The sequence below is a fragment of the Pseudorasbora parva genome, chromosome 10 (genome assembly GCF_024679245.1).
Source record: "Pseudorasbora parva isolate DD20220531a chromosome 10, ASM2467924v1, whole genome shotgun sequence".
Taxonomy (NCBI): domain Eukaryota; kingdom Metazoa; phylum Chordata; class Actinopteri; order Cypriniformes; family Gobionidae; genus Pseudorasbora; species Pseudorasbora parva.
The window spans coordinates 24,509,752-24,534,992 of record NC_090181.1 but is presented as its reverse complement, the minus strand read 5'-3'; the positions used below and the strand labels follow the sequence as shown (position 1 = coordinate 24,534,992).

The 25,241-nt window shown below is 38.1% G+C and overlaps 2 protein-coding genes across 4 annotated transcripts in view; both read right to left on the bottom strand.

Moving 5' to 3' along the window:
- Positions 1–8,296, bottom strand: part of shtn1 (shootin 1) — a 45,265-nt gene extending 36,969 nt beyond the window's left edge. Inside the window, exons 1-4 of one of the 3 annotated variants that reach the window (XM_067455636.1) lie at positions 8,174–8,296; positions 7,752–7,836; positions 6,111–6,163; positions 5,202–5,262 (exon numbers count right to left, since the gene is read on the bottom strand). In XM_067455636.1, coding sequence (XP_067311737.1) covers positions 5,202–5,262; positions 6,111–6,163; positions 7,752–7,818 — 181 coding nt within the window. In that variant the 5' untranslated portion in view covers positions 7,819–7,836; positions 8,174–8,296. Of the gene's footprint in view, positions 1–5,201; positions 5,263–6,110; positions 6,164–7,751; positions 8,108–8,173 lie in introns of those variants that run through there. The other 2 variants (XM_067455637.1, XM_067455635.1) reach the window with 2 other exon arrangements.
- A 623-nt stretch (positions 8,297–8,919) lies between these two features.
- atp6v1ba (ATPase, H+ transporting, lysosomal, V1 subunit B, member a) overlaps positions 8,920–25,241 on the bottom strand; it is a 35,833-nt gene continuing 19,511 nt past the window's right edge. The window contains exons 7-14 of the mRNA XM_067455629.1: positions 24,216–24,317; positions 23,299–23,396; positions 23,083–23,206; positions 16,915–17,065; positions 16,034–16,116; positions 14,371–14,475; positions 14,148–14,277; positions 8,920–9,876 (exon numbers count right to left, since the gene is read on the bottom strand). Coding sequence (XP_067311730.1) covers positions 9,734–9,876; positions 14,148–14,277; positions 14,371–14,475; positions 16,034–16,116; positions 16,915–17,065; positions 23,083–23,206; positions 23,299–23,396; positions 24,216–24,317 — 936 coding nt within the window. The 3' untranslated portion in view covers positions 8,920–9,733. The remainder of the gene's footprint in view (positions 9,877–14,147; positions 14,278–14,370; positions 14,476–16,033; positions 16,117–16,914; positions 17,066–23,082; positions 23,207–23,298; positions 23,397–24,215; positions 24,318–25,241) is intronic.

The window sequence follows — 25,241 nt, the reverse complement described above, 5'->3', positions numbered from 1 at the left end:
TTTCAGTACCCGGACACTTCTTCTACACAGCCATGATGTTAGCCTAGAAATCTAGACGCACCCTAGCGGCAGCAAATTTAAAGTGTCGTCTAGGAACTCTCAATACCATTCTGAGCTGTGTTTCTCAAAATCTGGACGGCCCAATCACATCGTGTATAGAGTCGGCGGGCGGGGCCATAATGACGACGGCCGAGTTGCGTTTGCGTGCTTCTAGTAAACACAGAAACTGGCGAACGGCGGCGGTCTTTCGAATCAGCTCTGACCGCGACTCTGGAAGACTTGGAGTTAAGCTTTTCTCTGAGAAAAGAACAAAGAGCGGCACTGAAGTCATTCTTAAAAAGGGAAGATGTGTTCGTAGTTTAGCCGACCGGATACGGCGAATGTTTAATCTATCAGCGAGCTCTGCTTCACCTTCGTTGCTCTGGTTGGTGTAGCGCTATCCTATCGCGTGCAGAGGGAGTTTGAAAGACAACTGTTTATCCCGCCCCTCGGATTGAGCCCTGTCTATGGTGAGTTTCCAGACCAAACATCTTGATGTGGGTCTGGCTTGTCAGGCTACCATGATGTTGCAATTGATGCAGTATGTGATCTGGCATTGTTTCAAGGTCTTCCCTGAAAGAGACGAGGTCTGGATGGGAGCATATGTTCTTCTAGAACTTGGATACCTTTCAGCATTGATGGTGCCTTTCTAGATGTGTAAGCTGTCCATGCCACACACACTCATGCAACCTCATACCATCAGAGATGCAGGCTTCTGATTTAAGCGTTGATAACAACTTGGGTTGTCCTTGTCCTCTTTAGTTCGGATGACATGGCGTCCCAAAAAGAACTTCAAATTTTGATTTTTTTCCCACAGAACCGTTTTCCACTTTACCACAGTCCATTTTAAATGAGCCTTGGCCCAGAGAAAATGATTGCACATCTGATATGTTATCTAGATTCTATTTGGAATAAAATATAAGTTTATGAGATGTGTAAATTATTCCATTCTTTTTTTATTCACAACTTGTACAGTGTCCCAACTTTTTTGGAATCAGGTTTATATATATAGATATAGATGAATCTGCATTAAAGGTATATACGTTCTTTAGTCAAGAGCATTGAGTAATTTACTGTGTAATTACTGTTGTTCTTTACATTAATGAGATCATAATTGTTTACTGTCACTTTAAGATCTGGCATATTTCACACGTGTCTCATTTCCTCACAACTCTTTATGATAATCTTTACGCTGTCGCGCTGCCTGTGCACGTTAGCGGCGTGTGTCTTCATGTATGCCGAGTATGGTTTCAAAAGCATTTGCATGCATTAAATATTTACCACCGGAGTCTTCTCCTCCTAATTCTTCCTCCTCCTGATGCTTGATTTAACTTCCCTGAGTCTGACTATCTGAGCAGACATCAACAGCGCAACTGGGTTGAAGGTTGCCAGGTCGAGGTCATAAATGAGTTGAAATTTGCACAATGTGTTGATTGTATGAGTAGGATGTGTTTCATACAAAATCTGACAAATGGACAACCTTGGAATAATAGATTGATATGACTGTGATATGGCAATCATATCATGACAAAAAAAATACGGGCAGCTCCCGGTAAAAACGGATTGATATCTACTAGGGATGCTCCGATCAGGATTTTTGCAGCTGATACCAACTACTGATTTCTTGTCATCATTCCAGCTTTATATAAGTTAACCCCTTTCTCCCTGAAGGTGGCATATTTATAATATATTTTGATTTACATAGAATAGCAAGTAATAAGATCCTGGCTGATGAGTGATGATCTTTAAGTGTGATGATCTTTATATAAATAAATTGTCCCTTGGATGTAATGCTCTGTTTTTGCCTTATTTGGAAGAGGCATGAATATTAATGTTGAGCTCTGCTCTGATTGGCATATTTCAGCAGCACACAGGAGTTCAGTTGTTAAGCAAAGCGGTTTGTGAGTCCTGACAGAACACAGACCGACTGCATTACACTTTAAGCAGAACATCTCAAATGGGGATTGCTAAAATGCAGCCTACTTGTTTATTGGCGTTTTCAGATCATCCGCACGTGAGAGAGAGCTTGCATGCATGTGACCATATGTAATAAATAATATTAACCTTTGTCATTAGACACACTATTTAGTTTTGTATGGTTCTTCCTACTGCAGAGTCCTACACAGGTCCGTTTTTGTAAATCCGCACCCGCCCATACCCGCAGTGCGTTAAACCGCATCCGACCCGTTTTCTGACATTGAGCACTAATTAAAATCCGCACCCGACCCGACACGCTTAAAATAGAACCGACACCCGACCCGCACCCGAAAAAGCATATACCATTATATAGGCCTATACATTTGCTGACAGGTCAAAAGTAATTACAGCACCGCGCCACGTCTTTAAAATTCATACACATTGTTTTCAATGAGTGTACGCACACTGGCGGCGGCATTCAGCGCCTGTCCGCGGCGACTCAGAAAGTTGTTAAAAATCCTGCCGCGCCACAGAGCGCCAATGTACTGATTTCACCCTATGCTACAAGATGCACACATCATGCAGCTCTTCTGTCAGAAGTGGATTCAAAAACTGAGCTTGCTAGATTTTTTGAAAGTGAGAGAATCCTGGAAGGGCGCGCGATGGCGCGAGCACAAATAACCTGATATTCTTTTGAAATTATTTTTTAACTTGAAATACAGGCAAGACATATTCTTGTAGATGTGTTTCTAAAAATATGCATATATTTTTACATTCCCTACATTTCAACCCGCAACCGAATCCGATACAGTTGGATGTTTTTCACCCGTTTCAGCAAAATTTGCCCGCGGGTACCCAAATCCGTGCAGGACTCTGTCCTACTGTACTAGCATCTTGCGTTAGACAATGCTGTCTCTCTAAGAAACTTTCAGTTTAATCAGAAATTGTTTAAACAGTCAATAAGTGGATAAATCACTACTTACTTCTTGCAGGAATACAGTTGCCCCTTTCTTCAGTTTAAAACGCTGAGCGAAGTTTGCTTGAAATGGACCAAACAAACTAACGATTTTGAAATGAAATTGTTGTGGTATCCGATTATAATAAACATCAACCATGACTGTTGACATTTTTTATCTGTGGAAAGGGTTTGAAAAGTCCTTACGTCTCCTGCACAGCCTGGAACATGACATATGTGTCCATGAGAGCTGCTGTTTTTTCTATCCTCAAGTGTCGTTTGTTTACCTGCAGTCCCGATGATTCGGCTCCGTCAGTTCCGCCTAACAATGGAAATGTTTGGACATATGCAAATGGGGGCATACATATTAATGATCCCCAGCGATTGCATCACCGGTGGCGGTATGTTGAGAATCACTTATTTTTCCGTAAGAAGTAGGAGGCAATGGTGTTTGAGACTCACAGTATGTGATGTCCATGTACTGAACTCTTATTATTTCACTATGGCAATGTTAATTTAATTTTTCATTCTAGGGCACCTTTAAAAATTCTACATAGACGTATCCTTCGCTACCTTTGATATCCCACAATCCTATGCGTTCCATTCTAATGTAATATCTATTGAGAAATTACTATTTTAGTGATTAAATATGCGCTTAGTTCTCACCGAAGCTCTGTCTACTTTGCTCTAGATCATTTTACTGTTACGCTGCCTCAGAAGTCTGTCCAAATTTTGTGTGCAAAATCAGTCACTCATGAGCAAATGCTGCCTGCAAAGTCACTGCCTGATAATGCAGCGAGGCAAGCTACCTAAGTTTTCGATCACAGCCTTGATCAAGATGTGACTGAATCCCGGAAGTCCTATAGCTTTAGCCAAGCAGCATGCCATGTCATTCCATGAGGATTTCTTCAAGATCATGTTATGTTGCGCGTCTCGTTCGAATCGAGACAACCAGGTCTAAATAAAGATGTGTGATTTACTATGGTTTACTAATGTTTCGCAAAGTTACAAAGCAGAACGTGGCACAAAAGCCCAATATGTATACCGTTTACAGGTGTGTCAATGGCAACTTTTCCTGGTCTTGCGTCATCAATTTGTGATCGGTTAGTGAGCCACATTATTAATGTGGCTCACTAACCGATATTACTAACTAATATTATTTATCGGATTTATATTAATTTATATTTATTTAATAACCGATTGAGTCTCAGAATGTGATCGATTGGAGCATCCCCAATATCAACCCTGAACTTAAGACTATAAGCATGAAGCGATACCTCCACTCATGTCTGCAAAAGGACTATCTTTGGCACCTAATGTTTTCAATACTGACATTTTCTCTTTCTCTCTCATACAAACACAAACCATTAACTGATATACATTTCATTAAATGAGTAGGGCTCTGTGTGCTCTTTTTTTTACCTGGATGTGGCATTTTGGATGATTCGTGGTCTTTTATGGCTTCCAGTTTTAGGTTTTTAGTCCCGACAATGAAACTATTTGTTTTGGCATCTTCTGAAGCGTGTTGATGACATACCAAGCAGAACATTGTCAGTAGGGATGCACCGAAATCAAAATTCTTGGCCGAAACAGAAAAAGAGGAAACCAAGGCCGAAAACCGAAACACTATGTCTGCTAGGATACTCATCAAGATGAACATGTTGACATACTTCTTGTGTGAGTTTGTCCGTTTAAGCGCAAAACTTGAAAGAGAACTCAATATTTGCGCAGTGCGAGTTCTCATTCGCGTGTTCTGGCTCTACACGCGGGTGATGACGGTGAAAATGACTGGTCATATTCGAACATACGGCAGCACTCGCATGCATTGAACAAAGTTTACAAAGAGGTGAAACAGTAGGCTATGCTATTTTTATTTACTCGCCACGGTGGCCGATAGGTAAAGTGAGTTTACCCTCCACACCTTAAAATCACCCGCATTTGACTGGATGCGGGTGCTAATTTTCATCCCTGATTATGCTTATTATTTGAACAACTGCTTAGATTTAGAGCTGTGTGAATACAATTTTAAAATGTCATGTTGGAAAACAAGTAGTTATGGAATAACTAGGTGTGTCTATATGGAACACTGTCATAGTTCTTGCAAGATTCTGAGATCAAAGTCCAAAAGAGCAAAGCACACAGCCAGTATTTCCCACAGAAATCAAAGTCATTAAATCTATGTGATTTCCAACACACTATTGTTTCAATGTACTACACAGAAGGATGTCACCGGATGGACATTACATGAATGAGAAGTTAATGAGATGAATCAAAGATCTTTAAAACCAACCTTGTTCAAACTCTTTCAGCTTCTGTAAGGCCACATCTCGCTCCTCTTGCATTTTTTTACACTGAAACAAAAATTTAAATAAATCTAAAGTATATTATGCACTTACAGAACAGATTTTTATTTAAAAGAACATCTGCATTTATTTTAAAGCAACATCACAGAAAATCTAATTTTAAAATGTAAAGATCACTTAAAAATGAAAATTATGTTATCATTTACTAAAAATTAAAGGGATAGTTCAACAAAAAAATTTAAATTCTGTCATCATTTACTCCCCCTGTTGTTCTAAACCTGCAAGACTTTCTTTCATCTTCGGAACACAAATTAAGATATTTTTAATAAAATCTGAGAGCTCTCTGTTCCTACATTTACAGCTACCCAAATGACACTTTGAAGCTTCAAAAAGTTCATAAAGAGACTTGATTGCTAATTTTCTGAAGACACTTGATCGCTTTATATAATGAACACACTGAATTTAGGCTCTTATTCACATATAAATATTGATCAGCAAACATAAACAGAAGCTCAACCGAACTCGCTTGACACATGAGAACAAATCTCTTGCTGAAGCTTAAACTTGCTGTGTAACACATGAGAATGAACCTCATTGGTTCTCGCACATCGAGAGAACATACTTGAGCTTCCGTTTACCACAACTGATGCGTGAATTTATGAATGTTTATGTCATCATTTTTTTTGAACAAGGTTCAAAAGTTCACACTATCGACAGAAACTGCTTAAAATATTTAAAGATAAAACTATTTATAAAACTAAAAACTATTTAAAGATCATTTCAAATGTTTTCTTTTATTTTTGGTTGAACTATCCCTCTAAGACCACATGCAGAAGTGCGAAGAACGAAAATGTGAGGATGTGAAAGAAAGGACAGGATGAAAACTAATGTCTTACCTCCTTTTTGATTTTATCATGTTCTCTTTGTAGGCTTTCATACTGGAGAAGTACTGCGGAAATACAAGGGCGCCAGTTAAACATATCTCACAACTTCCCAAGAACTACACAGTCCGTTAATGCAATACGTGAGAGAGATCAAACTCAAGAGGAAACTTTTACTGCAGCCAACAACTCATTTCCTCATGAGGATTGCTCATGGAAACTAGTGCTAACTTACACAAATGTATTTTTAATGTTGCAAAAATATATAATTAAAAATAGCAGAAATGTTCTTCCTTGATGAGAAATACATCAGTTGGTCAAGACAATGACAGTTCCATCTGTCTACATGATCTGTAAAGCTTTTACAAACCACACGGTGTCTGGGTTATTAATGTCACACTAAGACAGACTACCATGGAAAAGACTATAAGCAGACAGTCTCATGAGTTAAATTTTGTAGTGTCAGAGCACAGCAGAATAATGTGAATAATCCTAAAGTTGTCTGCTCTATTTATCAGGTCTGCAGGGGGCTTTGAGCAAAAGAATAGAAAGCAAATCTTGGCTGAAAATGAATTTTAGAGAGTTGTTTACTAACCTAATGCTAGAGAGAAATTATACAGCAGTCAGGAGCATTTACTCATTTAATTCTAACAGTAACATTTGTGGATTCCAAAAGATTTGAAGTATTTTACACAGTTGAAATGAACATGCAGACTGTATTGATTTCATAAAAACAGTTTTATATGGTGACATGACGAGATGATGTCTTCAAAGCGCCATAAAACATGCCACAATACAGACACAACTACCAAATTAATATTCAATGGGTCTATTAATCAAATATGTCTTAAATCATGATCACATTATGTAAGCATGTCACTGGTCACATTTGAGTCCACTGGGAAACCAAAGTCCCATTTTGAATAAGTACAGTAACTGTTTGTTACACAAAACAGTGGATTTCTATATATGACTTCATAACAAAGTGTAAGTAAATAAGTATTTACTCTTGGTTTATCAACCACAACGTTCCCCTTAATTTCTATCTTATTTTACTGATAAACGTTATTCACCGGTTACAAATTGACCAAAGACAAACATAATATGTTTTATTTTAGTAAATGCTATTTATTTTATTTGGCTATTCAATGTGTAAAATATATGTGCTCACCTATCTGGGGGAAAAAATTGAATTACATGGGTAATACATTTTTTTTTTATCTTTGCAAAACAAAAGAAATTCCAGGACGTTCAACAAAAAAATGTGTGTGCATGTCCAAACAAGCCTCTTAAAGCTAAAGTGTTTACAGAATTGAAATGCTTTATAGTATTTTCCTCATCATGCAGAAGGGATTAAAACTACACGGAATGTAATCTTTGTTAACCTTCACAATTTGATGGTTGGTGGTTAATATGTCTAACTGTTTTCCAGACTTAGAACTTTGATATATATTTTTTTTTTCTGGGAATAAGGATAAAATCAAGTCGATATCGATTGTTATAACAAGAAAACAAAAAAAACTACTTCATGGCCTATTATTATAATACCTGTGCTGTGTGTGTAACTGTTAGACTGTTACAGGCAGTCACAGAAGTCCTTTAACCTGAGAAACCCGCACTATTCATGCATTTGACAATTGACACCGTCACCCTTACCTTGGTTGGACAGGTCTGAAATCATTTTCATTTCTTTTTGCTTCTTTTGCTTTCCCGTTGACGCCATTGAAAGTTCCTGTGGTCACTGATTCAAAACTTCGATTAAACACAGCGCGAGCGATACAGGAAATGATACCTGGACGGACACACCTACTGTCGCGCGCTCCGTTAAAGTGCAAACCTTTTTTAAATTTTTATTTTTATTTTTATACAGTCTATAGTACAAGCGCACCATGTAAACAATAGTTTTCACTTGAATGCTATAATTAGGTCTACTAACTTTACAGTAAAAAGCGGTAACATGGTATCAGCTAAATTGCATACAAATTACTTTATTTACGATTTAACGTTAGTGTTTCTTCAACACTTGGCACTATTAAACTTAAAAGCATCGCGTTATTATATCACACAAGTTATTTTACCTTAAATAACCCACGGTGGTTTTATTTATAACAGGATAATTCTGTAATTTTCTTTTTCTTTCTTAGAAAGCATGCATTTCCAAATCTTAAATTACGTAATGTGTTTAACAGGATCTGTGGCGGAAATGACGGATACAGATTTATGGTGGTATAAGAATGAAAACAGCAGCACTATAAATATGCTAATACGTGTGTTTAATTAATATGTTTTAATATTACACAATTACAGCTAAATTGGAAATGGCACAAAATAAAATAAATAGCATTTACTAAAATAAAACATATTATGTTTGTCTTTGGTCAATTTGTAACCGGTAAATAACGTTATTTGGAATTTGGTCACAGTGAGCTTTTGAGGTTTTTACACCGTAAGGTAAATTTAGTATTTTCCAACATTAAATACAGTTAAAAATGTAGATTTATCTTCACAAGTAGTCTACAACTAAGATTTAACAACACTTTTATAAGGGACTAAATTGTTTGCCTCCTAATAAAGGCAGAAATGAGACCACACCTAAGTGACAGAAGTGATTTGCTTAAAAAGTTTTTTTTTTTTAAACAATAACGAGATGCATTAATAAGATAAATAATAAGATACATTAAAAGATTAGCAAAAACCATTTGTTATTTGACCCTAAACATGACATATTCTACTTTTAGTAAAATCATCCTCTGGGGCAAATAATAACCTGAAGTTACAGAAATACTATGATATTGATGTGAAAAAAATTAAGCAGTCAGCCAAATCACGATATAACAATATAATTTAATTCATCTGAGAGGTTTGACAGGTTTAAACAGCAAACAAAACTGGTAAAACATGTTTACACATACAGAGTAAAAGGGGAATGTTTAATCAGTCTTACATTGCAGAACATTTCAAAGCACAGATGCTGTAAACATCATCCTCTAATAGGGAAATAACACCTGTCAGTGACAAGCACACACTTTATGATCATTCAACAACAATAATTACCAGTCTATCAACATAACAGAAACTAAGTTTGGTGCACAAGAATTCATTTGAGTTTGTTTTTTTTGGATATTGAAAATAAATAAAAGCAAATATTTTCTCAAGGGAAGGGCTGTAAATGAATTTGTAATTAAATATTTCTCATTACTTACATTGGAATGTTTGGAAACATTATTTGTGCGCTTGTTACAGTGATGAATGGAGGATGTGAGCAAGCACACAAATGTGCAAGTGAGCCCTGAATATTTCCCTTTGAGCGCAAATGTTTTTAATATCCTCTTCAGGCTGCACACAGTGAAATAACTTCAAAAAAGAAAAGGAAATGAACTACAGGACAGTATGCATGTCCACACAAACAAAACAGTGAAAAAAGCAAACCACAATTACACATCCTATCCACATGATACAGTACACACAAACATGTTTAACACAACAGTGGGGGACAGTGGAATAATCTATGGGGGTCATTATCCCATAATTATGCCCTGTAATCCTAAATATCACTTGTCAGAGTAGAGGTGAACACAAGGGATGAGATTTTTTTGTGGAAGACCAGGCATCCAGAAGGTGTAGTGGTCTTAGGAGGCTCAGTGGCGGGCAGCGGACTCTCTTGGATAGAACTCGGCCAGTGTGCTCTGAGGAATTCTCTTCAGCATTTCTTTGGGGAAGATTCGAAGCAACTGCCAACCAATGTCCAGCGTCTCGAACACTGTTCTGTTGTCATAGGGACCTAGAGAAATGGACACAACACAAACCTTATAACCTCATCCAAATCACATGACATAACACTCCAGCTTTAATTATGCATATACCGTAATTCCTCAAATATAGACCGGGGCCTTTATTTACCTGAACTGCCGATGGGAACCGGCTTTTATTTGAAGCAGGCTTTTATTAGGGGCAGGCCTGTATTTCTAATTCCATCTGTTTCAAATATAACTGCTTTAAGTAAACCGTTTTCAATTTAAAGTGATCGTTCCAGTGGACAAATATCATTGAATATATTTAAGAAACATTTGCAAAAATATCACCATACAACAACATAATACGAATTTTTTGTAACTCCGCGCGCAGCTCCGCATCCGAAGATGAACGAGTTCTCGGCGAATCTAGCCGAGCATGAGGTCTCATCACACCGGCCCCCAGTTAGCAAATTAGGTGCTTATATTTACTGAATGAGCCTACAAAAGCAGAAATAAGCCATTTTAAATAAAGATCCATGTTTAATCAAATAAATAAAAATCACGACACTAAAGGTTAGTGAAATTAGAGACAGAGACAGGCAAAAGTATAAACAAGGCGTGAGACGTGGCGTCTGTGCGGAGCTGAGCTTCGAGGCTTGTGTGCAACCACCTTAAGACATAAAAGAGACGAGAGGCTAATATTAGGTGCGTCTTAAGCTCCTAGTTCAGTAGTCAGGGCACTGATCAGGACATACCGGTAAGTCAATGGACTGACTCCGTGATCGATGCCCTGACTACTGAACTAGGGAGCTGATTTAGACGCGTGCATTGTGAAAGTCGATATTTGTAGCCTGTCTGACACGGCATTTTCACAGACGTTGCATCGGGGCGCGTAGCATCAGGATGGTTTCATCCATTGTGATGTCGGTCAGCCGTCACGGCTCAACCCTATTGAACATTGAATGCACATTAAATTAACAGAATTTAGGAGATTATCCACACCTTTTCCACCGGCCTTTATTTGAGACCGGCCTTTATTTGTTTGTGCTGACCACGCCCTCAGCCACTATCAGAGGCCTGGCGTTTAATTGACTACAGGCTTTTATTTGAGGAAATACGGTATATATACACTCACCTAAAGGATTATTAGGAAAACCATACTAATACTGTTTGACCCCCTTTCGCTTTCAGAACTGCCTTAATTCTACATGGCATTGATTCAACAAGATGCTGAACGCATTCTTTAGAAATGTTGGCCCATATTGATAGGCTAGCATCTTGTAGTTGATGGAGATTTGTGGGATGCACATCCAGGGCACATAGCTCCTGTTCCACCACATCCCAAAGACGCTCTATTGGGTTTAGATTTGGTGACTGTGGGGCCATTTTAGTACAGTGAACTCATTGTCATGTCCAAGAAACTAATTTGAAATGATTCGAGCTTTGTGACATGGTGCATTATTCTGCTGGAAGTAGCCATCAGAGGATGGGTACATGGTGGTCATTAAGGGATGGACATGGTCAGAAACAATGCTCAGGTAGGCCGTGGCATTTAAATGATGCCCAATTGGCACTAAGGGACCTAAAGTGTGCCAAGAAAACATTCCCCACACCATTACACCACCACCACCAGCCTGCACAGTGGTAACAAGGCATAGTGGATCCATGTTCTCATTCTGTTCATGCCAAATTCACACTCTACCATCTGAATGTCTCAACAGAAATTGAGACTCATCAGACCAGGCAACATTTTTCCAGTCTTCAACTGTCCAATTTTGGTGAGCTTGTGCAAACTGTAGCCTCTTTTTCCTATTTGTAATGGAGATGAGTGGTACCCGGTGGGGTCTTCTGAGCCCATCTGCTTCAAGGTTGTGCGTGTTGTGGCTTCACAAATGCTTTGCTGCATACCTCGGTTGTAACGAGTTATGGGTTATAACACGTTATTTCAGTCAAAGTTGCTCTTCTATCAGCTTGAATCAGTCGGCCCATTCTCCTCTGACTTCTAGCATCAACAAGGCATTTTCTGAGCTGTACAAGCAACAAAACACTTCTGAGCTGTAAACGCCAAACTCTGGTCAGGCCAATCACATCGTATATATAGTCGGCGGGCGGGGCTTAACATAATGACGGCCGAGTTGCACTTGCATGCTACTAGTAAACACAGAGGCTGGAGAGCGGCGGTCTTTCGAATCAGCTTTGACCGCGACTCTGGAAGACTTGGAGTTAAGCTTTTCTCTGAGAAAAGAACAAAGAATGGCACTGAAGTCATTCTTAAAAGGGGAAGATGTGTTCAGAGTTTTGCCAACCGGATACGGCGAAAGTTTAATCTATTAACTAGCTCCGCTTCACCTTCATTGTTCTGGTTGGTTGTAGCACTATCCTATCGCGTGCAGAGGGAGTTTAAAAGACAACCGTTTATCCCGCCCCTCGGATTGAGCCTTGTCAATGGTGAGTTTCCAGACCAAACATCTTGATGTGGGTCTGGCTTGTCAGGCTAAAAAGCGAATGCAAAGGAATGTAATGTTCTTCAAGAAATCGACTTTATAGGCTTGTGTTTGGCTTCACAGAGTTTGAAAGAAATATCCTATCAAACCACTGACTGGTACATAGTATCTTCAATGGCATATTATAGTTGTGTGTGTATAAGTAAAAGTGATTTACTTGAAGGAAACACTGTATTGTTCTACAAAACCGATGGAAAGACGTGTTAATGCATGTCTTGTGCTCTGTAAATAGAAGAAATAACTGAAATTGTTGGAGCCCATCATGTGTTTGAGGAACTTAGACAATGTCCTTTTCTACCAATGATGGTAATGACACAACGATTGTGTGACAAACAGAAAGGAAGCCGAGAGATTTCATTCCAAAAATAGGGCTGCGATCAATATTAAAGATGTGTACATCTTTTTAAGTGGAGGATTTGATGGAGACAGAGGGCCTTGCACCTTGAGCCACACTGAAGAGCAGCAGCATTGAGAACATCATTCACTGAGGTGAAAGTGCTTTGCGGCAGAGCAAGAGCAGTGGCTGAAATACTGTCTAGTGGTTTCCAATGCAGAGTATAAAATGGCATAATAGTGTTCGCGCTTACACACACACACAGGCAGCAGAACCTTGAAATTTTAAATTCTATAAAACCGCTCTAGCATGGTGAACTCTCCTTAAAGGTCCCATGGCATGGATTGTTTTATTATTTTATAATGTTTCCAGAGGTGTACATATATTGTTAGTATGGTTTTTACATCAAAAAATATCATAATTTAGAAATAAAAGGCATTTTTTCTATACTAATATTAGCCCGCTGGCTGAAATGCTCTGTTTCAAGGGGCGTGTCCGCTGTGAGTCTTCAGGGAAAACACCCACTGTTGTGATTGGCTGACATCTTTGCATTTGAAATGAGATTATGTGGTGGAGGGGTCGTGGTTTATTCGAGCAGCAGCAGCAGCACTCACTGCCAGTTGAGAGAGAGAGAGACGGAGCTGGGGAAAGATTGCTGAGGAAGTGTTATTGTACCGAGTTTTTAAGAGTGCGAGTTTATTTTGTTTGTATTGAGCTCTGAATAAACACGAGTGAACTTTGCAACGTTATTTCTCTCACAAAATGCTTTCACCACAGCTAACAGCAAGCACACGAAGAATACAGTAAGAGCTTCGGCAGTTTGGACAAGTGTGCACTGAAGATAAACGTGTGATTGACAGATCCGAACATTATAAAGAGTGTTCTTTGATCGCTCTCTGTAGTTTAATCACTTAAATAACAGATTTGTTTTATGCTACTAACAGAAATAATGTGAAGTTGATCATTTTAGACACTGGCTTGATTCACTGATGCATCAAGACGACCAGCGGCAAAACTGACCGTTTTAAACAATTTAAAAAGAAAGTCTGTGTAAACTTGAATGATTATCTACAGATCAGAACTCACTGATCCCAGATCAGGCATTAATGAACACTGTTATTCACTGTTTGTGGCGGTGATGTCGAATCTATATGGTAAAGCCTGTGCTGCTGACATCGCGACTGATAAACTGAATCCATTCTCTACTAATTCTCTGGCCAGACAAAGCAGAGGAAGGGGAGGAAACCTTTCCTGGTATAACGTCATAAGAGGAGAATTCAAGATCAGCTCATCTGAGCTCTCATTCTCTCAAAGGCAAAGAGAGACAGCTAGAACTCGGGGGCTAGATCACTGATCAACATTTCTAGCCACTTGGGGACAACATTCAGGCTAGGGGAACTCATATTAATGTTGAGAAACCTCATAAAATAAAAATGTAATGCCATGGGGGTGTTGCAAATCGCACACTAGGAGTTTGTACCTTGAGCAATGAAATTCTTTTCAAACTTCTGTAAGAACTCCAGGTACAGCAGGTCATCTGAGGTCAAAGCTTCCTCACCCACCACAGCCTTCATAGCCTGAACATCTTTACCAATAGCATAACATGCATACTATGGGATTGACAGAGAAACAGAGTGAGAATTAGCCTGATTAATAAAAGACATTACATTCAATTCTGATGTATGAACAGTCATTTTCTTTACCAACTGGTTAGAGACATCAGCGTGATCTTTGCGGGTCATGCCCTCTCCAATAGCAGATTTCATCAATCGAGAGAGAGATGGCAGTACGTTGATGGGTGGGTAGATCTTTAAGTGGAAAAAAAGAACAACAGAGAGCGGTTTTGAATAAATGTTCATATTCTTCTGGGAATCAAGTGTGCAAGAATGTGTCAATGTACTCGGGAAGAGTTTGGAAACAAAATTATCCTCAAAAGTGTAAAGGTGTCATGAACTGGCTTTAACAAAAATGTATACTGTTGTCTGAGATTAACTTATGATGTTCTCATGGTTTTTACATTCAAAAACATAACTAATAAGTAATAGGCCATTTTCTACACTGGTTTTGAGGCTCTCTTCTGAAAGCTGGGTTTTAATGGGCGTGCCGCACTGGAGACTTGAAAGTAAACGCCCACGGCTAGGATTGGATAAGATTTGCATATTTAATGAGCTTCAACACCCTTGTCAGCTCACATGAAGGAACGGTTGTTTGAAAGCGGCAACCAGAATAATTCGGATAGGGCTCTCAAAATGTATTTATTAAACAAAACAATGATTTCTCTCTCATCCACCTGCAATTGATAAAAAATAATTATTACTTGGCCCGCCCAATCGGTGGATATAAGCGCAAACCGCACACGCACGTTCTTCAAATAACAAGTCAAGAGAATGAAATAAGCAGATTAAGAAATTAATGTTGTTTCACTATTTAAGATTCACCGGCCTGTCGACGGGCTTACGTTTTGGTAGCCCATCTGGAAAACACAAAGCCCCGGATGTTGGGCTTTGCGAGCCCTTCCCCATACATAGCCGATCTAATCCTGAATTGCAATGAACCAACAAATAAAGGATTCTTCACCCTGTGACAGTGTACCTGACCTGTATGTTCTGTTAGACAATGCAATACTATCACATATAAAAACAAGTTTTACTCGCATAACTGTGCTGCACCATTCCTGTCGGATACAATATAGAAGGAACAGCATTGTTTTAATCTCAATATGTCTGCAAATCTAGTCTCGACCTGAGACTTGTTTACAAATGATTATTTTGCTATCTTTGGCATGTTTATTGCTCAATAAGCTGCACAAGTCTGTGGGCGGGGCTACAGAAGCAGGCATACACATTTATCTGTAGAGGCAGCGTTTCCCCGTTCTAATACGTCATTGAGAGTCTCTGGGCCTGGTGTCTATAAAAGCTTTTTTACTAACAAGGAAGTTTTCAGCTTGGAAACTTACAGGATATTCTTTTATTACCATGACCTTTTATATATCAAAGACTCAATGGAAAGTTGATTTCTCAATTCATCACCAATTTAAGATCCATTAGAGGATGTCCTTGTTTACTAATATTTTTTAAATAAATCAACTAACTACATATATTGAATAAATAATTAAAACAACATCTGAAATAAATAAAATGACTAAATAAACTATAGAGCAATGAGGAGTTTCAAAGAAACTATATTCTAACTTCAAAGATGAACATCTAAAAGATGTTCTAAATATTTAGATCTAAAATAAGATCTAAATATTTGTTCCAAAAATTGATGAGTATGAAGCATAAAATGGTCCTTCTGTACTTTTGCAGATTTTGGAAGTGGCTTATGTATCCCTCTCATCTTTTTCCCAATCACAAAACGTCTCACCTGTCTGTTATGCAGCTGTCTGTCTACATAAACCTGCCCCTCTGTGATGTATCCAGTCAAATCAGGGATCGGATGGGTGATATCTGTTTGAAATGGAGAAAATGAAATTTTGCATTATTCAGTCAGAATTGCTCATTCTAGTCATACATTAATATATTTTTTAGTTGTCCATTTTAATTAAGTAACCAGACTGTTGACCACTGACTTCCATGGTATTATTTTTCCAGACATGGAAGTCAATGGCTACCGTCAACTGTCTGGTAACTTACATTCTTCAAAATATCTTCTTTTGTGTTCAGCAGAAGAAAGAAACTCATACAGATTAGGAACACGTGGGTGAGTAAATGATGACATCATTTTTTATATTTGGGAAAACTAACCCTTTATATGATGTATTAATATTGAGATGTTGTGATGGCCAAGAAAGAAGGGCAAAGAAAGCAAAAGAAAAAAAGAAAGATGGAGGTTTCCTGGTGCTGCTATAATGGGGAACACCTATTCAGAAACACACACAGGTCCTTCACAAGGATGTTTCTATAGTAACCAAAGCCATCAAGAGTGCTAGTTACTGGGCGCAGTTGCAGTGTCCGGCCAGAACACAAAATAAACACTTAAAGTAACTAAATAATTAAATATATATTTAATCAAATAATTAAAATAACAAAATAAATGAAACGAAATAACTAAAACAACTAACTAAATATATAATATTTTTTTGTATTTATTTCCACCAGGCTGAATTCAAAGTCTGATTTCAGAGAAAAGTAATATGATATTTGAGCTGAAGTTTATATAGTACATTGGCATAATAATTAATGTTACGTAAAAATAGGTTTAGGGTCTAATTTAGAAAGCGAAATAAATGTGTATAAGCATTGTACCATCATTAGGCATAGTTAGAATGGGGATCTGGGTGATTGATCCATTCCGGCCCTCCACTCTTCCAGCACGCTCGTAGATTGTAGCAAGATCAGTGTACATGTAACCTGGGAAACCACGACGACCCGGCACCTCTTCACGAGCAGCAGACACCTACAATCCACAACACATCAGGACAGAATTGGCGTTTAACATCATGACAAGCAAAGTGTGTAAAAAGTTTTCCATCATCTCCAGGGAAGTTATACAGACGCATCTTATAACAATGAAGTTACAAAAAAAAAAAAAAACTCGAAAAAGTAGCATCTGTTCCACACCAAGCGATCAATGATAGCCATTTCAAGCCGGTCAAATGAGGTTAATTGTTTTCTTCTTGCTGCATCTGCACACCAAGGCGCTTTTAGAAGCAGAAAATACACTCAGATCTTCTCCCAAGGTTAAAACGAGTGTAGACACTGTTCTGAGCCTCACCTTTACCAGGCTGAATGGGAGAGGGAGTTAAATGTTAACGCTCCCGTAGCTCTTTGGAAGTGGCTGCCAACCGCAGAAGCCAAAGCAGGCAGCTTTGATAGGACTGAATTTCTCCCAAGGTTACAGAGGCACAAAGGCAGGAGAGAATGTCCTTTGACATGCACGCAAATATTTAGAATGAGCATTATGCATTTGACACGTTTAGACATCAAAAGATCTTTGTGCCACAAAAATGATAATCACTGGCATGAGGGTGGAAGAGAGCTGCCAGAAAAAAAGGGAAAGAAAAGAAAAAGTGTCTTCAGGAGGCTGAGAAACATAGTCAAAGTATGCAAAAATCTTATTTTGTGCTGATCTTCCGTTTATATAACGATATATAAAGCCCTACTACTATATAATATGTCGATTTTTTTTGTACGCATGGTGACCTAATAGGATTTAACAAACTGTGCCATATACAAACAGAGGTGCAACACACTCCATTTCCCTTACCCTTCCATCAAATAGCAAGTGGAAGGTCAGCAAGCTGAGCACATTGCATTTCGGAATAAAGTATCAATGAAATTAGAGCAAAATTTACACAGTATATATGTATATTGCACAGGGATTGCAAAATCTCACATATATACATATACACACATATATACACATACCGGTATACATATACATATATATATATATACATATACATATATATATATATATATACACACACACGTATATACATACATAGATGCATGCATACATACATACATACAAACATGAAAAGTGTTTTGGCAGCAAAAGGGGGTCCAACACAATATTAGAATAATAATATCATAATGTTACACCTGATGTGTGTGTGTGTGTGTGTGTATGTGTGTGTGTGTACGTATATACATACATACATACATACACACACATCAGGCGTAACATTACGATATTATTATTATAATATTGTGTTGGTCCCCCTTTTCCTGCCAAAACACTTTCCACTGGACCCCTGAAGGTGTGTTGTGGTATCTAGCACCAAAATGTTAGCAGCAGATCTTTTAAGTCCTGTAAGATTGGACTTGTTTGTCGAGCACATCCCACAGATTTCGAGGGCAAGTCAACACCTCAATTTTGATGTTGTGCTCCTCAAATACCCAAGCCAATGTCTTGCGTCACGTTTTGTTTGTTTAAAACACGATTCTTACACTTTGACAGATGGTCCTGAAATTCATTCATTATGATTGGACACAGTGGCTCTTCAACATGAGCCACACAGGAAACATGATACTAACCGTAACACTGGCCATTGCTCCAATACGGTTCCAAATGTCAAGAGGAGGTTACTGTCCTTTTGTTTCATCTCTCTTTTACAGCCATCATAGTTGTTTTCTGTTTTTTTTTTTTTACTACTTAACAGTTGAAATATGATATGACAGAAATGGCTCTGAACATGCAAAGTCAACTACTCGTATTGCTAATCGAGTTGAGAGGGTCTAAGTAAGGTTGTTATGTACCTACATATGATGTTAATAAATTAGTTTGCTTTGCATATAGTCTAAGGAGCGCACAGTATAATGGCTGGTAAATTATAAAATGATAAGAAAACCAGACAGAGAGATTTAGGATTATTTACATGACAAGGTCAATTATGCTTAAACAGGTATGAAATTTAAATGGCGAACATGATATGTCATGAAACAGGGCACTGGAAAAATCCCTACAAAGCAGAGAATGTGTTGCAGATTTGTTTGCCCTTGCATCTAATAGAAAAACCTACTTGTCCCTTGAAAGCTTTCACAGCTATAAAATGTCAACAGGAACTGTTTATATGAGGTACATGTGCATTATACATCTGTAAAAGAGACCTTCCACCATGTTTGTTGAAAAAGCTGAATTCACCATAACCAGATTTATTAAATAAAGACACGCATGCTTAAAAATGCATTGAGTGAGTTCTAATAGCTTGTGCACTTACCAATATAAACCCATTGGAACACTGAAATGGCTTCAGTTTATCCATTTATGGCCACTATAGTTCACAGGGACATTTTTCATACTAGAGCAGCATTCATTGGGATGTCACATACTATTTTCTTTTGAAGGCGCGCGGGTAGAAGCCCTAAATCATTTGATGCAGGGAGATAAAATGTGACTAAAAGGAAAAATGTATTTTAATTACTTAATATTATTTAAAAACCGCAGATTTGCAGTTATCATTTTATGTCAACATATTGAATTTTGGGGTAAAAATCATACTCTATATATTGTGCTGTTATATATAGTATTGACAACTAATCAATTAAATATTTAACTTATATTCTGGTAAATTTGATTTTTTTAAATAAACACTAACAAAAACTATTGGCTTAACAATATCACGGTATATACAGTATATAAAATTGACAAATGATCAACCGGATTTAGACCTGCATATATTGTATTTATAGTGTTCAGAGGCAAATTTTATTTATGTATTAGGCTTCGAAATCAGGGACATATACATGTCAGGAAACAAGATTTCTGGCTGCATATCATATGCATGGATCACTGCATCTTTTGTAAGTTATAAGAAACACTATAGAGTCCATCATTTAGTTTAAACTGATAATCATTTGTTTTATTCACGTTTTTGCAGTTTCCCCTATTAAATCCAGTCATGCAGCAGGCTCTTTTGCCACTCAGTCCGGATGATGGGACGTGTTCTGGCTGGAAAGTGACGTCAATGCACACCCTTATTGTCTGGCTATCACCAAACCAAGCTCAATTTCAAATTGAACATTGGTCTGAGGAGTCTGCTGCTGCTCTGTATTTTCTACTGCACAAGAGGTGTGATAATCGGGCATAGTTCAAATGACTCCGTACGCAATTGGATTGTCCTTCAACCAACCAGACCACAAGAGGCGTGATCAACAGGCAACGACCCATCGCTTCTCTATCCGTCATCGTGTTTAACCCGCCAATATCGCGCCAGGTGGATAAGCCAGTCTGTGATTGGTTCTCGCAAAAGTGTAACAGAAGCAGTAGAAATAAATGTACAGGTTGCCAGACTGAGTTGCAGAGCAAAATCAAATCGCCAGCAGATCAGGTTGGGTTTACCCAGTGTTTACCCTCTACACACCATAGCCCCGTTTCCACCAAAATTACCAGGAACAATTTGTACCAGGAACTTTTTTACAGGAACTTTTCTCCCCCCCAGACCTGCAACTGTCTGCGTTTCCACCGCGATCTAAAGTTCTGTGAAGATTAGGCAAATTAGTCCAGTGATGTAGGACAGCGCGCGACTGCTCCTCCAAGTCAGTGACGGACAGTAATAATTTTTGCGCGACCGCAAAAATGAACAAAAAATTATGACATTTTTTGTACCGATTGAAAGATTTAGTGGACTGTTTACTGAACGTTATCTAAACCGATCTGGTGTTTACATGTGATGACTTTCAATCGCAATCATTTTGTCACATGCAGTTTGTCTGCCGCATCAAAAATGTCAATGCTGTTTTCTCCAACAGCTGGAATGTGTTAACTGTAGCCATAGCAACTCTTAATGGCCACCAGGACTAATACAGTATTATATAACTATTTATCTGTTGTAAAGTGTAATAATCATCTCAGAAAAAAATTCTTCTGTCAGGAACAGTTAAAGTAAAAATTGCCAGGGGCAATATACGCTGTGTCATTATTCCAACATTATCTTCATAACTTACGAAATAAAAAGTTTACCCCTCAGAAAAATGAGCTTTTCTATCTTGTCAACATGAGCTCGGCGCGCGGTCACGTCATGTAAGGACGCACACTTAAAAGTAATCGGTCAGGTCGTTTACATGGTGAAAAATAGACTGTAAAAAAATGAATAATGAGTATGGAAGAGATTTTAGCTGTGCTGCTTTTGCTGGTTATGTATAGGTTTACTAAAGAGGTAATTAACAACGACAGAAAAGAGCCGCATATTCAGAAAGCTTGTAAAGCTAGATTTAAAATGACAATGTATATTATTATCAGCTATTACGGACATTGAACGTGAGATGGCTGAGATGAACGCGCGCCATCAGACAGAGAACAAGACTGATATTTACTGAATGCAGAACGAACCTCACAAAAGACTTTTATAAAATGCCGGTTGAAATAAAATGCTGCGTGAGCTAAACCAATCAGCATGTTCAGTGCCCAAGTCCCGCACTAGAAAGTTCCTGAACTTAAAAAAAAAAAAAAATACCTCGCGAGCAGGGCCGTTTGGAGGGGGAAATATTTACCCGGAACTTCATTTAGACCCTGGTTCCTGCGGTCTAAACACAACGAGTACCACCCTAAAGTTCCTGGTTCCTGGGTAAAGTTCCTGCGGTGGAAACGGGGCTTATATGGACAAGTATTGGGACTCACCTCTAAATAATTGAATTCAGGCATTTCAAATCAGATCCTTTGCCACAGGCATATACATTTTACATTTACATTCAAACATTTGTGGGGAAAAATGGGTCGTTCTAAAGAGCTCAGTGAATTCAAGCATGGTACTGTGATAAGATGCTATCTTGGAAATAAGTCAGTTTGTGAAATGTCATCCCTGTTAGATATTTTGCGGTCTACTGTGAAAGTGGAAGCATTTCGGAAAAACAGCAACACAAAGCAGAACGAAAAAAAACATTTCGAGTCACAGAGCATGGTCACCGAGTGTTGGGGCGCATGGTGTGTAAAAGTCACCAGTGCTCCATTTGATTCCATAGATGAAACGTTCCAAACTTCCACTGGCATTAATATCAACACAAAAAATGTGCGGCAGGAACCTTATGGAATTGGGTTTCCATGATTGAGAAGCTGCATACAAGCCTCACACCAAATACGATGTCAAGCATCAGATGGAGTGGTGTACAGCAAGCCGCCACTAGACTCTGGAGCAGTAAAAGCATGTTCTGCTGAGTGACAAATCATGCTTCTCTGTTTGTTCAACATCAGTGCCTAACTTTACAAATGCTCTACTGGATGAACAGGCAAAAATTCCCACACAAACACAAAATCTTGTGGAAAGCTTTCCCATTTGAGTGGAAGGTGAATTAGCTGCAAAAGAGGGAGCAACTCCATATTAACATCTATGTATTTAAAATGTGATGTTATTAAAGTCCCTGTTGCTATAACGGACAAGTGTCCCAAAACTTGGGTCCACGTAGTGTATATTCAAGTGTAACTAATTTCTGTGACGGCAAGGCTGAATTTTTAGAAACATTTCTTATTATTAGCAATGATAAAAACAGTAGTGCTAATTATTTAATTTTTTAGAAACCATGACATATTTTTTCAGGATTCTTTGATGAATACAAAGAGCACCGCATTTATTTGAAGTAGATTTTTTTGGGTCTTTTTTTTTAAAGTCTTTATTGTGACTTTTTATTAATTTAATAGGTCTTTGCTGGAGTAAAAGTTTCTTAAAATAAATCATGAATAAAAAAATTAATGAGGCAGGTTTAGTGTGAAAGGGAAAAAGGCAAAATAAAACACACAGTGATCACTATGTATTTTTGATATGGAAAGGAGTAGCTTAATTATTATATTCCACTGAATAAAAGGCATATGATTTTTGAGCAATAGAATTTCCATTTAAAGCAAATTATGAATTATTTTCAGAAATTGCAATTAAAACCCACTTTGCTCAAAAATATTTCATTTTCAGTTCTTGCATTTTAGTGGCCCTTGCATTCATTATGAAAAAATCCTTTATTAATATGATATATGGTCCTCACCTCTCTCAGAGCCTCTGCATAGGAGCTCATGTCCGTGAGGATGACCAACACGTGCTTCTCACACTGATAAGCCAGATACTCCGCTGTAGTCAAAGCCAGACGCGGAGTGATGATGCGTTCAATGCTACGTAGAAAAGATTCAGTATGTCAAAGTGTCAATATCTTATACAAAATGCATTACTTAAGAGGATGACGGTCATTTAAACAAATTCTTACGTAGGGTCGTTGGCCAGGTTCAAGAACAAGCACACATTGTCCATAGAACCGTTCTCCTCAAAGTCAGACTTGAAGAAACGTGCAGTCTCCATGTTGACCTGGGATTCAAACAAACAAACAAACAAACAAAAACATGTGAAACTGAACAAATCCAAAAGAAGTCCCGTCCTGTTTCACCAGCCTCTAATGAACTAACAATGTCAGGTATTTTTTGCTATGCCAGGTATTTTTTTGTTTCTTCATTGTTAAAACAAAATCTCTACTATTTAGTTCAAATTGACCTCTTGAAGTACACTTCCTGCTAGGAAGGAAAATCCTTTTCTCCTCTATAAAAGGTCTAGCATTTTGACCACCCTGCAGATGAAATGAAGATATAGAGTTACAGGGCATCAAAAGCAAATGCATTAGCCATGAGTCCGCACCGGGAGCCCAGCGGCCACAGGACACAAGGCTGGGTCAGTGACATTTCAAGCACGGGTTAATGGAAGCCCTCCACACTTGAATACACAGGTGAACCTGACACCTGACGCAGGTAATACCTGTCTGAGAGGACAGGCCGCGGCCACTCAGGTGACAATAACAAAGGTTTGGAGAGGAAGCAGACAGTTGAGGGCAGAAGGTTAAGGTGGTGCTGAAGAGCAGGATTAAGTCACCTATGAGGACCAACATTCATCCACTCACACAAAACTGACACAATTTTACATTCCGTCCACTGAGGGGATCATTTTACCCAAGCATTCTGAAATTAACGCAAGAAGTTGTCTCACGTATAGAGACCTGGATGTAAAACAGGGTTTACTATTGTAAGGAAAATGAACACACAAGGAACCTTTAGTAAAACAAGCATTTGATTGCTGTAAGAAAAAGAAAAAAACACATACAAAGTGGCACAAATAAAGACACAGAAAACCACTCACCCCCATAGCAGCAAAGACGATGGCAAAGTTTTCTGAACTGTAGTCCATCACATCTTTGGATTTCTGCACCAAACCAGCCTGACGACAGATCTGGGCAGCAATCTACCAGTCAAAAAACAAAAACAAAAAAAACGAAGCAATATTAGTGAGCCCTGTACATTTTTGATTTTACCTTGGAACTTAATTTACACAATATTTAGTTGAATCATTTAGTAATACATTTTAAAAATACACAGAGATTAGGCGCATTCAGTTCATCAGCAAGTAAATGTCATAACTATACTGTACAGTACTAGCTGAGTCATAAGCTACAATTCTTTTAATTTATAATCAAATTTAGGGTCAGGAAGATTTTTTTAAATATTTTTGATAAAAGTTCCTTATCTCTACCAAGGCTGCAACAATTTAATAAAAAATACAATAACAACAGTACTACTGTGAAATACAACAATTTAAACACTTTTCTACTTTAATATATTTAAAATGGTAATTTATGTGCATCTTAATATTTTTGTGAAAACCATGATCAATTTTTCCCTCTTAGGATTCTTTGAGACTCGAATAGAAGAATGGAATTTATTTGAAATAGAAATCTTTTGTAAAATTATAAATGTCTTTATGGTCCTTGCTGTATAAAATAAATAACATCTAACTGACCACAAACTTTTGAATTGTAGTCCCCTATATTTTAATTCATACTTTCTTTGATTTCCACTTAAAACAAAAACAAAACAAAAATTTGTTCAATTGTAGATGTATATAATGTATTGTGTGTGTGGCAACAAAGCGATTAAGACTATAAGCATGAGGAATTTCACGACTATCACTTAATGTAATGGTCCTGGACATCTAATCCAGCCTGACCCATGACTGAACCCTGACCCCAAACACCTGTTTCTCTGAGTGGATAAAGCCGACTGTGACCCCATGACTCCTGTTTAATGAAACGAGAAACTTTTATATCACAGTGCAGCGCCTTCATTAGTGAGACACTAAAACTCACTGAAAAAGTTCAAACCATTCAAC